Source organism: Alligator mississippiensis, chromosome 8 (genome assembly GCF_030867095.1).
Source record: "Alligator mississippiensis isolate rAllMis1 chromosome 8, rAllMis1, whole genome shotgun sequence".
NCBI classification, from domain to species: domain Eukaryota; kingdom Metazoa; phylum Chordata; order Crocodylia; family Alligatoridae; genus Alligator; species Alligator mississippiensis.
The window spans coordinates 64,808,542-64,833,633 of NC_081831.1; the positions used below are offsets into that span (position 1 = coordinate 64,808,542).

A 25,092-nucleotide genomic window follows, 5' to 3' on the forward strand; every position below is an offset into this window, starting at 1 on the left:
GGGTGTGACTTTGGAGCAGAGTGAAAAATCAGGCCTCAGACTTGGATGCCAGTGCTTTTCTTAGTGCAGTGTGTAACAGATTTCCAAAGGGCTCCCTTTCCATTGAGATGCTGCAATACACAGTCAGGTTTTCAAAAGCACTCAGCATGCCAGGGGCCTGCTGGGTACAGAATTCTTGAAGATCCAGCTGTGGTTCACAGCAGTCCTATAAAGTAAGGACAGGAATGAAGAGATGCGTGGGCCTGGCACTTAGCTTAGCTGAACCTCAGTTTTTATGCTCTTAGTGACTTTCTAAATAATATTTGCACTGAATTGCTATGCCAACACCATGTATTATTGTTTCTTAATCTGCCATTGACTAAACCCTCACCCGCTCCAGATCTCTGAATGTGAATTTGCTTTCAGATCCTCACAAACCTCTAATTTCACAGGAAATTTTCCAACACAGTTGGTCTAATTAGTCTAAGCAGGAAGTGTAGTGATACTCAGGCCAAAGGCACAAGGGCAGTCACTTATTCGTATGGAATACAGCAACCAAATGACAAAATGAGCTATAAACAATCTATAGACAACCCATAAACAATGGTTCTAAGAGATAAGGCTTGAGTGACAATATTTGATTTGATATCCATTGCAAAGCATCATCAGTAGCCTGGTGCCAGTCTTTAATGAGACCATTAAAATGATAAATAGCACACTCCTCCATGATGTGTGCTATAGTTTGGATTTCACCACACTCCCTAGGGCAGTGATTCTCCACCATGGTGCCACAGCACCTTGGAGGGCCTTAAGATCCTCTAAGGGTGCCCTGGGATGCCATGTAATGTTAGTACTGTTAAGGTGTGCAAACATGATTCTCAAGATGAACCCAGAGATTTCAAATAAAGCAGAAATCCATAGTGTCATAGTTTCATAGTAGCTAGGGTCAGGAGGGACCTGAACAGATCATCTAGCCTGACCCCCTGCCACAGGCAGGAATGAATGCTGGGTTCACAAGACCCCAGACAGGTGATCATCCAACCTCCTCTTGAATTTGCCCAAGGTAGGGGCGAGGACCACTTCCCTGGGAAGTTGGTTCCAGATTTTGGCCACCCTAACTGTAAAATATTGCCTTCTGATCTCTAACCTAAACCTATTCTCCATCAGCTTATGACCATAAAAGCATTCTGACCTGCTGTGGTTCTTCTGTGTTCTTTGCAATGAAATAATTTATCTATTATTTTTCTCTAGTGAATAAAACAGTGAAAACTAAGAGCGGGCATTTTCTGAAGGGCACCTCAAGTCGAGTAAGGGGTGCCTCAAGTCTAAAAAGGTTGAGAACTGCTGTACTAAGGGAAAATGGTCTGAATACTTTGATCAACTAATAAGTCTGTTTTAAAAGTCATATTGAGTCAAACAACTCTGATGACTAACTAGCAACACGCTTCTCATGTACCTGCTTTGAATTGGAATATGTGGGGACTTTTGTTTTCAGTAGCTATTGAAAGCATATGCCAATGAATAATATAAAAATATTTCTATTTCATAATAAAAATTAAACAATAGAAATATGTTCATTTTTAAAACTTGGATGACCTAAATAAAAATGAAACAATAACTAGCTTTGCTAGTTAACTACAAGAATCCCAAAATCTTGTTTTTTAAGTGTTTGACTCAATATGACTCAAACTTCCAAAAGAGCATCAAGAGCAGGGAAACAGCCAAATATATAAGAATATCACAAGGAATACTGTACACAAGCAAAAGTGTTGAAAGAGATGAATATGCATCTAATTAAAGGAAGAAAGGACGATTGATACCAATATATAGCAGCACAAATGCAACAGGTCTTGGAATGGAAATGCCAGTGGATATGACTAAAATGTTCCTTTTTCCCTTATTTCACTTGTCCTGTTCTCTCACTTATATAAGTCTCCAGAGGAAAGACATTTAAAAATAGAAAGCAAAGACATCAAGACAAAATTATGCACATAAAAATAAATGTGGCTTTGCTATCTTTATACAGTTGCGTAATAGCCCAGAATCTGGCCAGGAGTTCCTTTCTTTGACTGATACTCCATTTTACTCAGGCTGGATTTTGGAGCTCTACTGAGAAATTTCTGTCATCTCTTCTAATCACATTTTGTTTCCTCTGCACTAGCACAAATATCTGACACGCAGTGCACTTACAATCTTGTGTTTGTAATCGATAAAAGATCAGACCCTGTACAACATCTTGCCTAGTTTGTTGACATTACAACATTTTTTAAAATCCCCACACCTTTATTCTCTGTAGGTTTTAAAAGTTCAGTAGTCTTTCTCATTTTTTTCTTTAAAAAAACCCAAAACACTGAGCTCAGATTTTAGGCTTACACTTTCTCAAAGAGTTCTTTTTAAGTGTAAAAGCCAGAAACTTTCTAAGCTTATCTCTATTGGACTTCATAGACTGTCAAAATAGCCTTTCACTGAGTGAGAGCATGCAAAGGGATTCACACTATTTTGGTTTGTATAACTCTTGGCATGTGGAGTGAGAATTGTTTTTAAAAGGGATCATTATTGTTTGCGTACAATAGGCTTATATTTAGCAACAAAAACATGTTCTTAATTCAAATTTGTGTGAAAAAAATCCCAGTAGCTTCAATTAAGGGGAAAGTTTTTGCAAAATTAAGTTTGTAAAGCTGAAAATCTTTTTGGGAAAATTCTAGCAGTTTCACCCACAGTGTTGTCTCAGTCCTTGTGTGTGCCTAATGAGAAGAGACTGCATGATTTGTTTCTGCACCAGCTTTAAGGCAGTTTCATATATTAGTCCGTGTTACTTTAGATTCTGGCTTTAAAGGTTTTTCTAGTAATATATTTCCATATAGCACCCTAAAAATAGAGGCATTTGGCATGTCTACAGTGTCTTCTCCCTGTGTGTGTCAAAGTGCTTTTCAAGCTTGGATGAACTAATCCTCAAGCACTTTATAAAGGAAGAGACGGATGAACAGAAAGGTGAAGTGACCTGCTTAGCATACGGCCAGTCAGTGTCAGGGCAAGAAGAAGGCCTTTGATCACCAGACTCCTGGTCTTACATTACAGTGACAGACTGTTTCTCACCAGGAAATTCATTTATAATGATCACTATTATTATCACAAAATCTCTTGCCTGGTATATTGAGAGGGAGAGAAGCTTCTTGTTACGGTCTATAGCTGGTGCCCTGATCAGAGCTGTGGCTGGCAGTTTGTGTACATCTCCCCTAACACCAAATACATTTAAAACAACAACAACAGAAGCTTACTCTTCGCAGCCTTGTTTAACTTTCTTTGTTCTTTGTCTCCGGCCGACCTGTGACCTCAAGGCTAGTTCTCACGCTATACAGAGCTGTTGCACTAAACAAAAGTGGCATTTTTGCCATCTCTCATTGTAGCTAAACATGATCAGGGTTGGGAAAGGGAACCAAAAATAGTCTTGGAATAGATAAGAAAATGTTACAAGAGAACAATATTGCTCACAGTTTGTCTGAGAAACAAACCTGCCATTGTCTTGCTATCCTCCCCCCCTTGCTGTGGGCAGAAGCCTAGTGAAGAGAGCAATTATTTTATAGCAGGAGTGTCAAACTCACCTGTGGCCCCAGATTTGGACCATGTGGCTCCTTGTGGGCCATATCCAGACTGCAATGAGATCTGGACCTGGCATCAGGAAAGCAGTGAACACGTAGCCCTTGCTCACCATACCCCACTCCTACTGCCAACACTGCAACACTGGGAATTTGGGCCCTACTTCCTCCTCCTCCCCATGAACTGATTGAAATAGGTCTGCAGGCTATATCTGGCTTGGAGGCCATATGCTTAACACTGCTGTTTTATACCAAAAAATAGAGAGCGTGGCCAACCGGTTACGTCAAAGCAGCTCTCTGAGGGATGGACTTTCCCTATGACTCCAGGCTTCTGTCTGGAAAAAGGGATTCTGATCCTTTCTCAGGTGGCCAGATACTGCTGGAAGAGCCATAATAAATGTTTTTCTCAGGGCTATAATATATGCCACAATGAAAGGTTTTGCTCCAGCCCGCTATCTCCAGATTTTTAGTTTCTAATTTAGCTGCTTCACTGCCAGTGGGGACCATTAAAGGAGCACTCTGCATTCTTTTTGTCCGGTGCATTTATTAGTTTTCACATTCAAGGCCTTTAGAGGCTGTCCCACGGGATCAAGCTGCAGATGACACGGGAAGTGCTGTGTATACAAGGGCACATCTCTGCAGGCAAGCAGCCCACAGAGAACTGAAAACAGGTCGGCTTTGTAAAACAGCACTGGACACCAAGCTACCTCCTTGTCCCAGAGGTGTTCCCATGAGGGCAAAGGTGAGGCCTGACAGTTGGGGCGATGGCAGGGGGAGTCTGCTCATGAGCTCCCTCTTCCACAAAATAAACCCAAGGACTGCAGCCCTTGGTGGTGTCAGTCAGCACCTCCCAACAGTGCCCAGCTTATAGTGCCATTTCTCAAAAACTGGGGAGGTTTGACACAGTGCACTTGATCCAGACACCGTGCTGCCGGTTGGGATTCGTAGGCCTTAAAAAAAAATAAATGTGTGCATTTGATGCACTGTGTAAAAAGCTGTCAGGACAAACCAGGGAGCTTCCTCTTGCTTTCTTGCCTCATTTCCGCTTGCCTGCCAGTCTGTGGATGGAGACAGGCTGGCTTGGTGCTCAGGCACTGCCAGGCTTCCTCATGGCCTCGACTGCCTGCCGAGTGCCAGTGGCAAGTACCTCGTCTCCCCCAGCATCACGAGGGGGGAAAAAAGGGGGTTCCTAAAAAAGGAAGGCACATTTCAGGCCTTTGTGCCTCCCTGGAAAGCCCAGGCCAAAGCTGCCTGCCGCTGCCCGCAGCTGTGCCCAGGGGCCACCTCCTCTGCTCAGTCACTGCTTGGGGACACTGGGACACCCCAAAGCAAAAGGAAGGAGGGCAAATATTCCCCTCCTCGTAGAGCCCTCTCTGCGCAGGAGTCCCAGAGTGCTGCACACCTCCCAGCAGCATTGCCAGGTCTTAGGGGACAACGACAAAACTGGACCCGGAGACAGCGAGGAAGACAGCAACAGGATCAGCAGCAGTGGAAGTGACAGCGACAGCAAGTAGGACAGTGAATGAACTGCAAATGTAAACCCCAAATGGAGGCTAGGACTAAGGGCCTGTGATAGGGTTAGGGAAAGGGCAGCAGGTGGGTGTGCGGGGGGGCAGGGGAGTGGGTGCGTTTATTGTAACGGGTGCCCTGTTTCTTTATGTGGTTTAAGGTGTGTGATGGAAAGTTTACACTAGGTGCTGTATATATATAACTATATATACTTATAGAAATATATTTTTACAAAAAACCCACCTATTGTGAGGTCTTAAATATGTAATTATTGTATTGAAACCTCAAAATCATTGCCTTTGCTGAAAAACTATCGTACACTGAAAAACATGCAAATACATATGCAAATAAATATACAAATAAATCTTCTTATTTACTTTCTATTGCTCACTGTAGCTCGCCAGTGAGTGAACGAGAACTGGGTCATCACAGTCAAAACATCTGTTTATTTTCATAGATGCTAGGGTTTCGGAGGGGCTTAAATAGATCATCGAGTCTGACCCCCGTTTTGGGGTAAACCGTGATGAGAAAGTGCTGGCTATAAGCCCAAAATTTGGTGCAGGGGTATGGGTGTGCAGATTTCTTTGTGCAGTTTAAGGTTGTGATAGAGGAGGTGTGTGTGTATACATACATATCTATATATTTTAATAATTAAAAAAGCCCCCCAAAATTGGTTGATCCTCTTTTGGGTGTTGCATTTGCTGCGTGAATGAGCTTCCTCAGAAGTTATCGTGCACGTTGGACACTTTTTAACTAAATACATTTTTTTAAAACCCCCAAATTGGCTGATCCTCTTTTGGGTGTTGCATTTGCTGCATGAATGAGCTGCCTCAGAAGTTATCGTGCACGTTGGACACTTTTACTCTGAAAGCATCGCGCACGTTGGACGCTGTTGCTGTTCTTCACGCTCGTGTCCCGGGGCCGGCACGCGGACCGACACGCCCGCACACACGCTGCGGCCCCTCCCCCAGGCCGAGCCCGGAGCCCGCGGTCTTCAGCCCGGGCTGCGAACGCCGCGCTGTCACTCGCGGGGCCGCGGCCAATGCGAGCGGAGGGGGCGGGGCGAGGGGCGGGGCTGCCGCGGGCGCACCCGGCGCCATTTCGACGCTGCACCGGCCGCGCCCGGCGCCCTTTGGCGGTTGCGCCACCTGCGGCCCCGGCTGCCGCTGTCAGTCGGGTCCCAACATGGCGGCTGCGGCAACTGGGGCGGCCGCGGGCTGCAGGGCCGGCTGGGGCAGATGGAAATGCTGATGACCGTCCGGAGACTCGCCTCCATCTGTACCATGGTGAGCGCCCGGCTTGTCCGTGGTCTCCACGGCAGCGGGCCCCTGCCCCTGTGCGGGGTGCGCGGGGTGCCCACAACGGGCAGTGCGGGGCGAGCGGTGCACCAGCCCCTCCTGGGGCCAGCGGGTGCCCAAGGCGGTGAGGAGCAGCGGCCCCACTTTAAACAGACAATTGCCGGGCTTTAAGAGCCCCCCCCTCCCCCTCCCCCCAGCCCTGACCCGTAAGAAGGTTTGCAGGAGCTGGTCCAGGGGCCCGGGCCGTGATGCACATGAAAGGCCGTAGGCAGTGACCGCGTTTCACGACCGAAGGGGACTAGCGGGGCTAAGTGCTGCCGGGACTATCGAGCGTCACCCTTACTTTTCTTTTACTGGCATGAAACAAGCCTTATTCTGGGCAATAAATGTAAGTCACCTCCCAGCGGTTGAACGTGTGCAGGAAGGACCGCGGGGGTTTCACACGATGGCGTTGTGGCGCTCGGGTTCGCGGGGCCGCGGTGCTGGGCGAGCTTGTCTTTACGCCGGGTTGTAAGTCTAGAAAAGACCGAGCAGTTAGTTCGTTGCTTCGCTAAGGTACAGTTGCCTCAGAAGCAGCATATTGCATCTTGTCAGCGGCGAGGAAACACTGCAGTAATTTGAGAGATCTTGTTAATGCAAGGCCCTCGCTGATCCAGTACAATTATATCTACCTGGGCTTTAAGGTGGCAGGACTGGTTGTTCCAGTTGGAAATGGACTTTAATACCTCACTCTTCATATAATCCAAAGGGATCTGAATTGCCATCAGCAGTCCGACTTCCGTTTTACTTTTTCCAGAAAGATTTCTGCCTAGCACTGTATCTGCACAGCTTGGTGGGATGCAGTGTCAATTCAGTATGGAGCTGAAAAGAAGGTGCTGTTCCTGATTTTCAGGGCTGCTACTCGCTGTCTAGAGGGGGGCTCTAATTTAAAATCCTGACCAACCACTTTTGATTAACTTGAAATCGTTGCTGGACCACGCGATGTGGTTGGATGCAGTGTGTTTAAAGTGCGTAGAACCTATTTTAATACGAAATATGAATATGTTCAACTAATCTTTGCTGCTGAATGCCTCCTTGATCTCAATGCTTTCCGGTTAACTGAAATGGAAAATGTAATATGTCTGTAATTTTCTGGGCTCGTGAGGTTTTTCCTGTAGTGAACTAACTGCAGTTTCATATCCTCCTCATGCACCGCTTTGAAAGTGTTTGCTTATATTTGTACCTGCGCTTTCCCACCACAACAGCAAGTGAAATTAAACCCATAGGAAGTGGGTGGACAGCTGCAGAGCACTCCATTTAAGTGGATAGCCTTGGGACTGAAAAAATGCTGCTCCTGATGTGCACATACTCCAGCTCAATGTAAACAGCACTCATGAACAACAGGAACAGTCTGCTAAACTTTTTTCCCTTCATTTGGGCTGGTGACTTTATTTCTCATTTATTTCTTTATGCTTCTAATGGCAACCTTGAAACTGACTGGACCCGGTCAGTTCAAGGCTGTTTGAGAAGCCTTATAATTGACGGTTCCTGATCTCTTTCACAAGTTGCGCAGTTAAGTACATAAAATTATCTTATAAAGTAGGCAGTGGGGCCAAAAAAGGTACGGTTAACAGACATGTCAAGGAACAGCATGAGCCAGGGATGGGCAATTGTTTGGGCTGCAGGGCAATTTAAGAAGCTTCTGTGAGCTGCTGCAGGCTGAGAGAGTGGGTGGGGGTGTTTCTAGCCCAGTGGGTGGGGGAAGGGCAATTGATCTTATCCAGCCTATCTGCCCTGCACCCAGGGCTGGGAGTGCCAGGCAGGCGGAGTCTCCATAGAGATGAGCCCAGGATGTGCTCAGCCCAGTGGATGGGATTCATAGAGTCATAGGGACCACGGGCAGGTGGGGAGCGGTATGTGAAGTGGGACAGGTGAGCAGGGCCAGGTTTGCAGAGCAGTGACAGAACGGGACCTGCAGCAGAGTTACAATCCTCCCTGCATGTCCCTGTGACAGGTGTCAGTTCTGTGGGCAGGGGTCTGTGGGGAGTGGATTGTGCCTCCACCCCAGGCTGTGGCCTCACTCCTGTGCTGTCATTGCCCTGTGATCCTGGCCCTAACCCTGCCTACCCATTCCATTCCCAGACGATGCCCACCGCCCATCCGTGGTCCCATCCCATCTGCCTGGCTAAGCGTGTCCCATCTGTGGGGGTCCTGGCTAGTCTCCATAGGGACCTTCCGCAAGCGAGATAGAATCCCTTGGTGGGCCAGATCTGGCTGACCCCTGGTGTGAGCAAAAGGCTTGAAACTGGGGCTGGTGTCATGTTATGCAGTTACAAGAATTGTGAACCTCTGCCATAAGTAAATGCACTGTACTAGCTGCAGAATTCCCTGACCAAAGGCAGCTAATGTTTTGGACACATTCCCTAACCCAGGTAGCCAATTATCTGGTTAAAAAGGCAAATGTAAAGCAGTGCATTTCCTGTGCTCATATCACTAAGACTCCCTTGCAGTGTTCAACGGCTTTTTCATAGTAACATTTTCATAGTGGCTATTAAGTATTAGCTTTTGGATTGTTTCTCTTCCTGTCCTGATGTTGCAGTAGATGAACAAGTAGCAGATGATATCCATGTTGAACCAGCACTCAGCTTGAAAGTCAGCTTTGTGCAAGAGTGAAGGTAGTTACTCCTGGTTATCTAGCTCACCAAATTACAACTTTATGGAACCACATTTTAGATGCATAAATCACTCTTGGTTCAAGGGGAGAAGTTATTTATTACTTCTCTGGCAAAAACTGTTTGTGCCTCTGGCAGCAAAGAATGACAGCCTTTACTCCAAAGAAAATTATTCCCAATTTATGCACTTCAGAGGTTGTAACAGCATTTGCCAGGATGAATGTACCTACAAAATATAAAGTTATTTAATTTACTGTGACTTGAGTTTATTGTAAAGCTCACCCATAGTTTTATTTTCAAGTAATACAGAACTTTGGTCTGTTGTTTGTAGTAGTTTTAAGCAAAACTATCATAGTTTATACCTACTTTGAAATTAATGACTAGTAAGAAAAAACCCCAATGCATTCACTTTTACCATAACATGAAAATGGATTGCTTGGCAGAAAAAAACCATCATTTATTAAACTAAATAATTTATTTACTTTAATGAGGTGTATTGAGATGAAATTTGTTTTAGGATTTTATTAACACATGGTTCCTACTTCAGTACATATCATATAGACAGTTCTTACAATATGTCGTCCTGAGAAAACTAAAGCACAGGAGGTGATTCTCTGACTCCCAGGATGAGTTACAGGTAGACGCAGAATTCTTACATTTTGGAAGCTAGGTCTCCCAATCTGTCTCGTGATTGATCTGCTAGACAGTAATGCCTCTTTAAATTATTAGTTGTATTCTGTTTATTTTGAGTTCCATCTCCCTGCTAGGAAAGGTAACATGTAACCAAGCTTCCTATCCTAAAAGGATTTCCAAACTTCTTGGAGTTTGAATCATGAAACTGTCTCCCAAATACTCTGTTTTGTGTACGTGACCATGTCTCTTGTGTTGGTGATTACATAATATCCTGTGGTAACTGCACCAGTGACAAGCAGTGGAAACTCATAAGAAAATATTTAGTGTGTTTTAGCTGCCTGCTGGAAAGGAAAGTCAACATCATATGACTAAACAGATCCTTACAAACTACCAGTGAGTTCTGCATAGACTAACATTGCCTGAGTATTTGTCAGATTTGTCTGACTTTTTTTTTCCTTTCTGATCAACAATTGTCTATGTCAAATGCTTCAGGAATGTTTCTGTCTTTGGTAAATGACTGTGAGACTAATCAAGAGTCTGTCTTAGAGAGAATATTGGTGACATTTCATTTTATCTTATGCTACCAAGACAAACACCAGCATATTTTCCCTGATGTTATTTAGCATCTGATAGCTGTGCAGGGGTGTTCCTCTGTGTGTCCATAGCAATTGCAGTAATTAAAATGATGTTCAGTTTGGTTGCTGCAGTTTTCCTGAGAAGGAGAGGAGAGAGGGCACTATTTTTCATAATGGTAGTGCTTTTTTTCTGTATAGTTTCTCCCTCGGCTTCAGACTTACCCTCAGAAACGATTTAGTCAGAAGTCACCTTTTAATTTTTTTCTTTTCATTGTCAATAGCACACGAACACAACCAAATGCTTTTACAGCTGTTAGCAGTAAAGCACCAATCTGATCATTTTCCTCCTTCAGAAAATGCAACAGCAAGTAGCTAACTAAAGTAATAGTACATTTCAGTAAGCTAATTAAAGCCACTTCCCACTAGGTCCTTGTCTAATTGCTCTGAAAAAACTAGCAAGGCATGCCTGGAGAACCCTCATTCAGCATTTACATTGATGGCAATCCTATTTTTGTTCTCCATTTAAGTATAGCATGGACCTAATTATTAGTTTCGGTTCTGGAAGGGGGAAGGAGGGGACCTGAGTCATTTGCAAATAAACTCCAGTCCTAGCTACATACACCAAGAAAATGATGTTATGTCATAGAATCATAGAAGTAGGGTCAGAAGGGACCTTGTAGATCTTCAGGTCCAACCCCCTGCCTGGGCAGGAAGAAAAATGGGCTCAAATGACCCCAGCCAGGTAGGCATCAAGCCGCTTCTTAAAGACCCCCAGGGTAGGAGCCAGCACCACCTCCCTTGGAAGTTGGTTCCAGATCCTAGCCGCCCTAGGTCAAGGATGGTTTTGCATTATTTTGTTTTTAAAAGAGGTGTAAAATGCATTTGCAAGTGAGATGGCACTATCTTATTGTTAAATATTTTCTGTGCACGGAGGGGGAATCATTCAGCTTCAAAATCCATCCTCCATACTGAACTGTGTTCCACTTCTTGATTTAAGATTAAATTAAAGGAGGTCCTCTTCACATTGAGAGTTTGTTGATGAACACTAGCAAACTGTACATTTTAGGGGAAGATATGTCATTGTCTGCAGCCTTGGCAAGCCATCTGCTAGATTACTTTCTACAAGATTCATCCACTAGCTTTTAATGCTCCAATTTAATGCAGGGCATAGGTCAGCAGTGACTTGGGGAGGGGCGCGTGGGGATATTCCAGGCTGTTAGCAGTTCTGAGACTTAAAGATGCAAGGATATTTAATAAGCAAATGAAGACTGTACATGCTTTCCTGAAGGGTCAGTTCTGCCTTGTCTTCCTCCATGTCTGTGGAGGGCCTCTTTGTTACAGAATTAGCGTGGTTTTACTTTCCGTTGGTAGTGCTCTCTAACTTTTATCTCTCTCCAGACATCTGCTGCCTCACTTTCTAATGGCTAGCCCTGCAAGGGCATAAGGGACCAGCTGAAGAGAACCCTTTTAGCTTAAATGAAAGTGTTAATTTTGGAGTTGGGGTTTTTAGTCCCAGCTACATGGGGTTGTTGTGTGATTTGTCTAGTAATTTCCAGTTGGCATCACATGGGTTTCTTACAACAGAGTGGAATTTGGCAAGCTCATATAGGGGCTGTGCACTCCTATAGCTGTGTGTGTGTCTGCTTAATATGCTTCAGTGGGGATTTGCATGTGAGGCCAGTGGCCGTACTTCATGGCTGCATTGACGTAGTGTATTGTAAAAGACATCCTACAGTTGCTTAGCTGGGTGTGGTGGGACATTTGGCTATCACCATGGACTGCACTAAAGGGAGGTTTGAATCTCGGATAAAGTCCTGGGTCAGCCCCCTTCTACAATTCCAGTGCCCTCCCTGCATCCAGCAGTGAGGCCTAGGCTGTGCTTCTTGATAATCATTTCTAGTTCTGGTGTATGCTTGTGGTTTTCACCTGTCTCTTGACTTGGTCTCTAGCTGGTAGGTAGCTGCTAAATTATTCCAGGTCATGTTCTGATAGTATTGCACACTTAACAGTTCTTTACTTGCTGGTAAGACCACTTGTCTCATGGAGCAGTAGCATGCCCATAGGCTTTTTCAGCATATGTACAAAAGAAAGAAACACATGACTTCTCAACCAAAATCAAACTAAATGAGAACTGTGTGTCCTGTTTTTGTAGTTTAATAGGTCATATCATTGGGTATCATGCTGTCCTTTGCTGTGAAGCACAGACTGTAGCAAGCAGTGGCTGTTCTTGCATGCAAAGGAGAGCAGCAGCTGTTACTTCTCTTTCCTCCAGACACTTCAGAAGTCTCAGGGGGCCATAAAGCTCAATGTGGAGGTAGTGAAGAACATCGTATAGCTGTTCTCTTTGGTGAGGTGGGTGCAATTCTGACTCTAGGTACTGATTTGCAGCACCCCCCATAGGTGGTGGAGTTTTTGAGTGTGTGTCTATAGGCAGTGCATAGTAAGGTAACTTCTGAGGAAACCTCTGGAGGTGTAGGTCTCCATATGGAAACTTTTGTGGGCAGTGATGTCCTGATGTGTACCTTGTTTTAAAGATATCCAAAGGTTTAAAGACTCAAGCTCATGGCTGTTCATGCAGTGGGAGACCTGTAATCTCCTTCCTGTGGAACCACAAGGAGACTGTGGGAAATGTGCAGCCCATCCCAGGGAAGCTGTGATGCATTATTTATTTGAAACAATACCTCAGTGTTAAAAGCCCTTCTGACATTTTTCTAGGACCAGTTAAAGCAGTGATCCTTAACTTTGCTCCACTTATTCTTAGCTTTCACTCATTTCTTGATCACATAAAGAGAGTAGAGTAGTTCTCCTGTTGCAAACAACTCAGACCATGACAAGTTAGAATGCTTTTGACACTGCTGATTCCTTTTTGAAATCTCTGGGCTTTACCTTTGAAATGACGTGCAAACATCTACACACCTTGTATTGTACAGCATCCTGTGTCACCCTTAAAAGGATCTCAAGGTCCTGTGTCATCCTGGTTGAGAATCACTGGCTTAAACAATAAGGTGTATAATTAGTTAAGGAAAGTCAATAAAGTAGCAGAACAGATCAGTTAATTCAAGTGGGTTGCCTGTATTATTCCATCTTCCATGCCTGGTACAAGAATCAGGTTTTAGGAAAAATAATGTAAATGCATACACATCCCTGATGCCTTTATATATCTTTTGTATGCCCTTCTGCAAAAACATACCAGGCTCCAGTCTTCCATCTCGCAGATGTCAGTATGGGAGGTCTGTCATCTTGTGGTCAAGATAATGCATTGTGTTGTAAACAATCATTTTGTGTTGTCTTCTCTGCCCTTTCCTGCTCCTAAGTTTTTGACTGCATGCCCAATGACTTGCCTACTTAAGCCCTCATGCATCAGGGTGTGATTGCAGCTACTGATAGGTCTTGGGACTGAATTTCTGTACTCCTCCATTTCTGTGCTAACTTAATCTGTATGCATTTAATATCTGAAACTTCATCCCTAGCATTAGGCTTTTCCTTTCATCACCACCTGTTTCCTTTATTTCATTGCTCCCTTTGGTCATTGTGTTGGACTGATGCGTGAAGAACAGACTGTGTTTTTATTTATGGTTTGCAAAATACTTGCTGATAATCTGTATCTGGGTCCAGGGGACCCAAATGTGTTCTGGTGAGCTCATTTCTATCCAGAAATATTGCCCTTTAAATCTGGAAATTGTACTGGGAGGACACATGACTGCTCTGTCTCTTCAGCGCTGGGTCAGACAGTGGGAACACAGAGACAGGGAGTGATCCTAGAAGGGGCTCTCTACCTCTTGCATATACCTGAAGGGAGCAGCAGTTGTCTGACAGAAAACCTCAGCTTCAAGAGGCTATAGAATACTGGAGACAATGACTAAAGCCAAGAGACCAAGGAAGGAAGCAGGACTATTGGTTATTTTGTTTCAGATTTTAACCGTTACTACAGAAAACTTTCAGGGGAGAACTGGAACCATCTGATAGTTTGGAGTTTAACTGCACCTCCCCTGGCTGGTGGATCTGCTCATCAGTAATGTCATATTACTATTGGACAAAGGTTCCAAGCAACTTGTTCAGGCTCTCAGCTTCTTCAGTTGGTTCTGTATCACCTACCCTTCTAAATCTCCTACCCCCCTACCTCCTTTCATATCTCATTTCTAACTGGAGGTTTTGCAGCCTCATTTTGAATACATACATTATCACTGGAGTGCATGAATTACAGCATCCCCATACTGAATTACTACCTTGTATGTGAGTAAATAAGGACCAGATTCTAGGAAGTTACAAAAGCCTTCTGCTCATTGTTTTCTTTTCTGTGCCTTGCTGAATAATCACATTAAATTAAAATGGATTACCAAACAGATGCTACTGGTTTAGTTAAAAAGTTCAGTTTCAGTTAGTGCTCCATAGGAGTAAATTGACTTTGCATGATTTTGTAGTTTTCAATGAGGCCTGTAAACTTTGAAAATTAACTATGGCACCTTGCAGTGTACATTCTTAAGGAGTTGGCAAAGATGGTCATTTTTTTTCACTCAGTTTGTAAAGCCTGTAGATTAGTGAGGTTCAGCTTAGTGAGATTCTGTTGTATTTACCAGTGCAGAAGTGCAGTGTATTTACCAGTCCTGCCAGATCTTTGATACTGTTATGCTGATTCATTTTACCTGCCTAATAATAGTGTTGAAATCAAAAGTTCAAGTTACTTGCTATGCCTATTTGAAGCTTTATTTGACTAAAGCAAAGGAGATCACTTTAAAACATAAATCATAGCTAGACAGGCTGAACTGACAATTTTTTTTATATCCGCATTTGAGGCTGTTGTACTATAGCAGCACAACTCAAGAAGTTAAGGTTTGGAAATGAAAATCTCGTTTTTGAAGGCCAGTTTTGGTGTACAAGTCCTGTTTCTGAAACAAAATGTGGGGAAAGGTACATATTCCACAAATTGTCTCAGATCATGTTGAAGAAAAAAATACAAATACACTTTAAAACAAAAAATGACTATTTAATTGCTCAGGAAATAGGAGCAGCTGCTTGTGGCTAGGCTAGCAATGTGAAGGCTGCTAGACCTGATGAAACTCCTCACTCTATTCAGTTTCCTTGCTCCTACTCATAAAGTTCTAACCGTTTCTGTTTTGCCTGCATCTCGTTTTTCATCTTGGGTCACTTCTTTACTCATGCTGCAAGTGTACCCACTTGGTGGGGCCCCATTTTAAAGCCCACATCCTCTGATTTATCCTCAAAGCCTAAAACTTGTGCCAACTTCTAAAAATAATTCTTCAGATAAAACAAATGATTAGCCAGAGACACCACCAGCAAGGCTTATTAGGCAAGTACTAGATTTTATGTACTGAGCTGTACTTATTAGGCATATAACACATTTTATGTACCATTTTCCCTGTTTTGCCTCATCATTCTTGAAGATACAAGTTCTTTGGGACAGGGGAAGCATCTTGAATGTCTCTGCAGTCTTGGCTGCTAGTTCAGTGCAGTGAGGTCGAGAGCTGAAGCATCAGCAGTGTCCAGGCTAGTATCTCATATGACACTTGTTTATTTTAATACATACCAATTCTCTAGTTATTTTGTGGTTTCCATTTGATTTCATAAGGTTCCTCTGAAATGCTGCAGAGCCTTACTAGACCAAAACATATGGTATAAATAAGCATCTGGTTGAAAGCTACTTGCAGAGGCTCTGTCAACTATAACTTGCTTAATTTAATTGTACTGGCATGTATTAACTGTAACGGGGTAGGGAGCATTCAGTGACACTCTGCTTTGCTATGAAATATGTGATGATGGAGTAAATATTCTGCACTGAATTTGAGTGTTATTGTAACCAAATTATTTTGACAGAAAGTTGTGTGGTCAGATTTCCCTGCTATATGTGAAATTGTCTATCAAGGCACCATTTTAAATGAGCCAATGGCGCTTCTGTCTCTTAAGAATAATGTTAGAAGAAAGTATTATGGGCCAGCAGTATTTTTGGGCAGAGTGCCAAAAACACCCCAACCTCGACCTACTGTAAGATGTTGGCATGCCAGGGGCAGATGGCGGGGGAGCCGTGAGGGGCCTGATACTTGTTGCGGCAGCACAGCCCCAGCCCCTTCCCTGCCATCCACTCTGAGGTGCATGTGCTCAGCAAAATGCCTTTGCATGCCATGCTCTGGCAGGTGTGCCAGGGGTTGCTGACCCCTGTATTATGGTATAGTCTTTGAATATATTCTAAATAAGGTAGTGACTAATTAAATTTGGGGTAACTTTAACTGTGCATAGTTTTTAAAATAATATATGCTGTAGGGGTTGTTTCTGTTGTTCTGAGAACATTTGTACATTCTATTGAATGGTACTGCTGATTTAAGTAATTCGTGTGAAAATGTCCTGTCTCCATGTGAGTTCTGAACTTAGTGTCTGAAATGGCAGAATATCCTAAAATTTGCACATCTATACATTAGCCAGATGTTGTCAGGATGATTTATACAAAATCTCTACAAGAATCTGAGTAAGCAAACTTATACTAGCAGACCAGCTGTACTTTAAAGAAACCTTACTGAGGGTGCAGGAACAAACCATCCTGATATGCAGGAAAACTAACAAGTATGGCAGAAAGCCAGCTTGGCTTAGCAGGGAACTCTTCAGTGGGCTAAAACACAAAAAGGAAGCTAATAAGAAATGGACACGTGGACAAACCACTAGGGAGGAGTATGTGAGTATTGCTTGGGCATGCAGGGATGAAATCAGGAAGGTCAAAGCGCAATTGGAATTGCAGCTAGCAAGGGATGTGAAGGTTAACAAGAACGGCTACTACAAGTATGTCATCAACAAAAGGAAGATCAGGGAAGGTGTGCATCCTTTACTAAATTGGTGAGGCAACCTAGTGACAAATGATGCGGAAAAGGCTGAAATACTCAATGCCTTTTTCATCACAGTCTTCACAGACAAGGCCAGCTCCCAGATTATAGCACCTTGCAGAACAGTTTGGGGAGGAGATGAGCAGCCAAGAGTGGCAAAAGAACAGGTTAAGGACTATTCAGAAAAGCTGGATGTGTAAAAGTCCATGGGGTTAGATGGGATGCACCCGAGGCTGCTGAGAGAGTTGCCTGAGATGAATGCAGAGCTGCTCGCCATCATGTTTGAAAACTCATGGTGATTGGGAGAGGTCCCAGATGATTGGAAAATGGCAAATATAGTTCCCATCTAGATTCATCAAGGACAAGTCATGTTTGAGTGACCTGATTACCTTCTATGACAAGATGACTGGCTCTGTGGATGCAGGAAGAGCAGCGGACTTGATGTACCTTGACTTTAGCAAGGCTTTTGATACGGTCTCCCACAGCATTCTTGCAAGCAAACTAAGGATGTACGGGTTGGAGGAATGGACTGTAGGGTAGATAACAAACTGGCTGGATCATCATGTTCAAAGGGTAGTAAGTAGTCAATGGCTCAGTGTCTAGTTGGCAGCTGGTATCAAGTGGAGTGTCCCAGGGGTCAGTCCTGAGTCCAGTTTTGTTCAATATTTTCATCAGTGACCTAGAAGATGGGATGGAGTGCACCCTCAGCAAGTTTGTAGATGACACCAAGATGGGGGCAGTAGTAGATATGCTGGAGGGTAGGGCTGGGATTCAGAAAGGTCTTGACAAATTGGAGGATTGGACCAAAAGAAATCTCATGAGTTTCAACAAGGACAAGTGCAAAGTCCTGCACTTAGGAAAAACAATCCCCTGTGCAGGCTGGGGACTGACTGGCTGGGCAGCAGCTCTGCAGAGAAGGATCTGGGGCTTACAGAGGACAATAAGCTGAATATGAGCCAGCAGTGTGTCCTTGTTACAAAGAAGGCTAATGGCATACTGGGCTGTATTAGTAGGAGTGTTGCCAGCAGATATTGAGTAGTGATTATTCCCCTCTATTCAGCACTGTTGAGACCACATCTGGAGTACTGTGTCCAGTTTGGGACCCCTCCCTCCCCCCCACTACAGAAATGATGTAGACGAATAGGAGAGAGTCCAGCAGAGAGCAGTGAACATGGTTAGGGAGCTGGGGCACATGACTTATGAGGAGAGGCTGAGGGAACTGGGCTTATTAAGTCTGGAGAAGAGAACACTGAGGGGGAATTTAATTGCAGCCTTCAAGTACCTGCAGGGTGGTTCCAAATGGGATGGAGCTGGACTGTTCTCAGTGGTGACAGATGACAGAACAAGGAGCAATGGTCTCAAATTGCAGCAAGGGAAGTTTAGGTTGGATATTAAGAAGAACTTTCTCACTAGAAGGGTTGGAAGCATTGGAACAGGTTACCCAGAAAGGTGGTCGAATCTCCATCCTTGGTGTCTTTATAAGACCTGGCTAGACAAAGCCTTGGTCAAAGTAACCTAGTCAGGCATATTCCTGCTTTGAGAAGGAGTTGGATTAGATGACCTCCTGAGGTCCCTCCCTAATTTTCTATGATTCTAGGACCAGTATTTTGGTTGGGAAATAAGGAGGGACTTGTTCTAAGGCTTAGTGGGTTTTGTTTTCCATTTTCTTTTTGTTTTACTTTCATGGTATTTTTTCCCTCCAAGGAAAAATCATTGCAGAAAAATATTTGGCAAGATTAGTGTCTTTTTGGCACTTATAATTCCTACATTCTTTCAAAATAAACTTTTAATTTGTCTCATTAGATTGAGTTATGGTTATTTCAACAGCAGGAAAGTCAGGTATAAACTTGCTGACTGCCTCATGCTTTTGTATATCTTTTTAAATGTAATATCAAGAAAGCTGTGTAACTTGAGCATCTTGGAAATACCTCCTCTACTGAGTTAATACATACGTTTCAAAATTATGATTAATCTTATGAATAATGATGTTAGAATTTCTCAGGGTTGCACATGAGAATAAAAAAATAAAGTGCTTTAATTACTACTGTCAAAAGAAACACATGAAGTGAAAACTAAATACCTTAAAGGAAAGTAACTACCATATCCAGATAAATAATATCTGTTTTGGATGCACAGCTTGTAATCATTAAAAGTAAAACAAATGAACAGATGTGGCAGTAGTTCATCTCACCTGTTTTCTTTAATGTTTGGTCAGGTGGATACAGTCAGATGGGGGCATGTTTTGAGTCAGTTTAGTTGAAAGAGGGGCAGGGGGAAAGCAAAGGATCATTCAGCTAATCAGGACGGAAAAGACTTTGCTGCTCACCCTTTGTAGTTGGAAAAAATAAGCCAGTTGTTCACCATATACTTTCTTTTATTTTAAGAATGTCTATTAACTCTCTTTTGAGTTCCTTTTAAAAATGCAGCTTGCTTACTTTATGGTGTCTGCTTTTGTCTTCCCTTCCTTCTATTTTTTCTTTAAAAAATTGGGTAACTATGACCTATGTGGTTGTGTGCACACATTCATGCATGCACCTCTTCTCTGCCTCACCCCTCTACAGACTTCTCTCTCTCAAATTTTTGTCCCGCTCCTGTCAACCTCAACTGCTTCTTTCTTGATATACAACTTCTTTTCCTTTTGTCCCATTACATTACAGTGTCCACCCCAGTTAGACAAAACTCTTGGACTCGATGTGATATCTTTTTTTAGACCAACTAAATAGTAGCAAAAAAAAATCTTTTTTTTGCAAGCATATGGGTCCAAACTCCCTTCATTAGGCAGAGGAGAGTTCAAAGACTGTAGAAGTTCTCAGTTGGTCTAATAAAAGATATCACATCTACTCAAAGAACCTTGCTTGCCCGGGTAGAAAAGAAACTTCATCTTGCACAGGGGAGGTAAAGGATGGTGAGGTTCCCCTGGGTTTCAGAGTCCATTTGTGAAAAAGTTGCTCTGTGAATATGCAGATTAGGCAGAGAGACAGCTCCAGCAGGTTTCTTCCCTGAAGGTGGGAGATGTCAGGCAGGGAGTTGAGTTTTGCTTATTTCCTGTTTAGCAATGAAGTTTACATTTCCAAATGGCTAACTATAATATCTTCCCTGTTTCAGGGATATAGTTTGTAGCAGTGTTAGACAAACAGAGCTGGCTACAAGCTATATCCCTGAAACATGGAAGATACTCTTACCCCATTAGGACATGTTAAATAATGTATCAGGTGCTTAATAGCCAGTGGCCTCTACTAAGATCCAAGCAACAACCAGATGAGGAGCTTGCATGATTCTGAAAAGCAGCCCTGAGACTGACACCAGATTGTTCATTTCACTATCTTTAACTTTAGTAAAGTTTGTCAGTAGCAGCATATGCACTGGTGCAGTCTGCCTCCAAATTTGGGAATGTAACTTTGTATCAGTTTTATAGCAGTTTCATATTTATAAAGATGCCTTTGTAATGGCAAAGAAGTTTAAGTAAAAGCTTGCATTCTGCTAAAATTGACATCATTCTTCCAGAAGGGAAAAATATTTTCATGCTGTGTGTGAGAATTTTTTTCAAGCCCTGCCTTTATGTGAAGTTAATCTTCTCTGGCTTCAATACTGCAGGAATTGTGTAGGACTGTAGTTGAGGCTGTCATCAATATTCCAGTAGTGGTGCATCACAGTTTTTCTGCCGTGGCTTGTGGAGGACTAAACTTGTAATAGGATTTGGACTTCAGTGCAAGTTGAATGTATTTATAATTGATAGTACCATACTTAAAAGATACAATTGTAACTTAAAACTTGAGGTTTTTATTTGGACACAGATGATTCTCGTCCCTAGACCGTAATTCTCTCTTTGCACTGTGCGTTTGTTCTAAGCTACTCACTTCCTTTCTTTTGTTCATATGAAGCCTGAAGAGCCCCTCGGGTACTACAGGATTGGCAAAGTTAATAACCTCTTTGCAAAATCCAACTATGATCTTTTTTAGCTTCCTTTCCTCCAGACTTTGTTACCTTCTGGACAGGTGCTGGTCTATAATCCATTCAGCTGTAGAAAACAAATAGTAGCTATGAATTTAAAAGAAGTTACGACACGTATTAATCTCTGATCTCTTGAGAAAACTACTGTGTCCACATCTGAATCATTTAAATCTGGCCTAAGCAAGGCATTCAGATACGCTGTTGGAATAATCTTGCACCCGGGAAGCAGTTTGACTTGATACATCTCTTCCTCCAGTTTCAGCAGTTCTGAGAGCTGGCAACATAATTGGGCTGGAATGTGGGTGTATGCTCCATATTTTCACTTGCGTGAAGTGTTTCTCAGTAAATAAATCCTTCAGCCTTCATCAAGGAAAAATGATTCACTGCTCGCAGGGCACCAGAGATGAGTTCTCAGTTCCACACTTGATTTCCAGTCAAAACTGGAGTCAGTTGTAGGGCTTTTTCAGGCAGCTTGTGAAGGACTTGCTCAGATAGTGCCTCAGGTTGAGTGTTTTTGAAAGCTGGTCTCTTCACCTCACCAAACTAAATACAAGCTGCTTTAAAATACTGTTGTTTGGGGTTCTTTGGCTCAGTGTTGCTCCATGTTATTCAGTCACTTTCATTCTGCCTTTTTTATTTGTTTGAAGCAAATATTGGCCGTGTCTTCATTGAATCAGTGTGGGAGATGAAAGATGAAATCAAAGTTTGTCTGTAATTAACTGTTTTCTATGGATCACTAGCAAGGTAACAGTTTCTAGATATAAAATGTTTAAAATTACTTTTAAAATCATATATAGATCACTTGCCTTTAATATCTTCTGTCTTGCTCCATTATCTCGAACCAAATTTATTTTAACTTGGTTTGTACCCTTTAAAAGGATATTCTTTGGGTCTGATGCTGGTTGGCAGGGAATGAAGTACAGTTATTCTTGGAAAGTTCTTCCTAATGAGGATGCATGCATGAAGCAGTGCTCTTTGGGAGAGTCATTTCAAGAACTACTGTAGAAAATACATCCTCCACAAATGCTGATTTCTGATCACAGTTTAACAGCTGGCAGTATTTCTGCTACTTGCATGAACAAAGAGAAATAGATGCTTTAAATTTGCATGATTATTCTTACTTTGCAAGAATCCTGAAGGTAGGCTGACATCATTTTAGGTGGAATAAACTGCAGGGTGGAGATTTTGTCTCCTGTCAAAAATTGCAGAAAAAGTTAGTACCAGAGCTCTGAAAGTGCAGTTGAAGTTGTTAATCCTGTTCAGAGGTAGCCAATCATTTGGGACAGGGGTTTTGAACCTTTTTTAATCAGTGTACCTCTGGCAGCTGGATGCGGAGCCAGCGGGGGGAAGAGGGGGTGATGCGCAGCCGGACACGGAGCAGCAGTAGCATGGGGTGGTGGGTGGCAGTGGTGGCTGCTGCATGTGGTCTCCCCTCCCACTCTCTCCTCCCCCCCCCCCCCAGCTGGCTGGTTGGGCAGCACGTGTGGCCCACAGAGGGAAACCGCTGCCCTTGCCCCAGTCCCCACCCCCTCCGACTCTGCTCCTGGGAGGTGGTAACACAGGGTGGTGGGTGGCGGTGCTCCATCCCCGCCTGCCCGTACATACCCCCTGGGGCTCTCCCAAGTACCTCTGGGGGTATGCATACCCCCATTTGACAACCCCTGATTGGGATATTTCCATGGACCTCAGTGGGCTTTGTAGCAGTTCTAAGTTACTGGCGCTGTTAGGAAAAGAACTCACAAGGTATCTATCAGAACACATGGCTGTTATTTCTTGAAGCCAAATGCGGTATGTAATTTGCTAGAATTTGTTAATGACAAGTATTAAAATTTCAGTAGCGAAAATGGTTCAGGGGCTGTGGCATATGACTTTGAGGGAACTGTACTTATTTAGTCTGGACAAGAGAAGACTGAGCGGGGATTTAATAGCAGCCTTCAAGTACCTGAAGGGAGGTTCAAAAGAGGATGGAGCTGAACTGTTCTCAGTGGTGGCAGATGACAGAACAAGGAGCGACTGTCTCAAGTTGCAGCAAGGGAAGTTTAGGTTAGATACAGTATAAGGAAAAACTTTCTTACATGGAGGGTAGAAAAGCACTGGAACAGGTTAACCAGAGAGTTTGTGCACTCTCCATCTGTGGAGGTTTTTAAAACTCAGCTACCTTGGAAAACAGCCTTTGTACAAATGTGTATCTTGTACAAATCTAGTGCAAGGGCAAAGCAGGTCTTTATAAACTATAAAATTGGACTGGAACTTCTGTTTTGTGATTCCATTGTTAACAATGCACCACAAGACTTCCCTGAATTAATTCCTGTTTTGATTACTAGAGTATGTCTTTTTAGGGAAAAAAATCTAGTCTTGCCTTGAAAATTTCCTGTGATATCAAGAAACATGGTGCATAGTCCAAGTTGTTCCAAGGGCTAATTATCCGCATTATTGAACAGGAACTTATTTTTTTTAGGCAATATTTGTCTAGCTGTCAGTGCTTGATACACCTTTATCTGTTGCTTTGAAATCTCTGTGCCCTGTACAGGTACTTAGACTTATTAAATTGCCCCCTAATCTTTCGTTAAGCTAAATGGATTAAGTCTTTTGGCATTGGGTGTGTTTTCCAATCTATGTCAATTGTATGGCTCTTTTCTCACCTCTTTCCAATTTATCAACATATTTTTTGATCTGTGACACCATAACTGGGCACAGTATTCCAGTAGGAGTGCCAAATACCCTGATAGAAAATATGTGGAAGAAACCAAAAAACCAGCTGCACGCCAGAATGAATGCATAAAAATATCCAATTACCTATGGGTGCACACTTCGCATATGTCAGTCACTCCGTGTCCAATCCCTCACTTCTGATCCTCAAAGGAAATTTACAAAACACCTTCCATAGACAAACCTATAAACTTCACTTCATAAATCTACTGGGTACAAAAAATCATGGATTCAGTATCAGGGGCAATGCGTAGAGGGTGCATGTGCACCCCCAGCACGTGGTGGTGAATCCCCTGCCAAAAGGCACTGCCGCTGGCGGCGTCTGCAGGAGCTCCCTGCTCACTGCCGCTGGGCTCCTGCCAGTGCAGTGGTGCCCCCTCAGCTGCTGGAGTCACGTACCATTCATGCTCACTGTAGACATTGGATTTATAATGCATTACAACCTGCCCGATACCTGATTCACTGGGTACCTGGCTGACCTTACCATTTACACTTTTCTTCCCCCGCCTTCCTTCCCTCCTTTTCTACTCTTTGTCTTCCTAATTTCCAGCAATTTGCTGTTTTCACAGACTGCCTCTCTTCTACCTTGGAGAACTCAACTACAGTAGAGTCTTCCTTACTTACCTTTGGCATTATTTCCTCCTCGTTTCCCCTCTCCCTTCCCTTCTCTACATATTGGTTTCCTAATTTCCACCTATTTACATTCTTGCTGACATCCTGTCACACTTTTAGCTTCTTTCATTTCTTGGAGATCTTAGAACAGCAGAACAGCAAAGATTCCCAATGCCTGAAGAAAGGGTGCTTGTGCCTGAAAGTTTGCAAAGAACTTTTTCCCAACTACTCAGTTGGTCTAATAGAAGATATCACATCAACCCAAAGAAGCTTGCCTGCCCCGTGTGTGTGGATTTTATTTATTTATTTATTTTGGAACATAATGTGAGAATTGTGTGTGTGTATGCATGGTTTTTTGGAATTTTTTTTAAAGAATATAATTGAGCAATTAATTGAATCGCCATACTGCTTAAGAGCGTTTCATCTTAAGTCCTGCAACATAATGGTGAGAAAAGTTTAAAATATGTTGCTACTTGGGGGATTTTATAATTGCTTGTGTGGAAATTTTGTTCCTCATTTCTGCAGGCTAGAGTACAGTGGGTGCCTGCACCATCACTGCAGTTTTGTGTCTCATGTTAATAGGGTTTACTGATTTGTTTCTCTAGTGTTAAACACCTGACACAAGATCATAGGGAGGATAAGAGGAAGTTCCTGCAGTCATTTAAACAGAGTTTTACATGTCTGAACAGTGTTGATCTTTCTTCCTGCATAATGTGAAGACAGGCGTATCTTTAGGCTGTTCTCAGCCTGTT

General features: G+C 43.1%; 1 protein-coding gene across 2 annotated transcripts in view; it reads left to right on the forward strand.

The window, feature by feature from the left end:
* Nucleotides 1-6,168: 6,168 nt before the first annotated feature.
* LOC102560382 (ubiquitin carboxyl-terminal hydrolase 12) overlaps nucleotides 6,169-25,092 on the forward strand; it is a 52,033-nt gene continuing 33,109 nt past the window's right edge. For both annotated transcript variants that reach the window (XM_006263659.4, XM_006263658.4), the window contains exon 1: nucleotides 6,169-6,370. In XM_006263659.4, coding sequence (XP_006263721.2) covers nucleotides 6,323-6,370 — 48 coding nt within the window. In that variant the 5' untranslated portion in view covers nucleotides 6,169-6,322. The remainder of the gene's footprint in view (nucleotides 6,371-25,092) is intronic.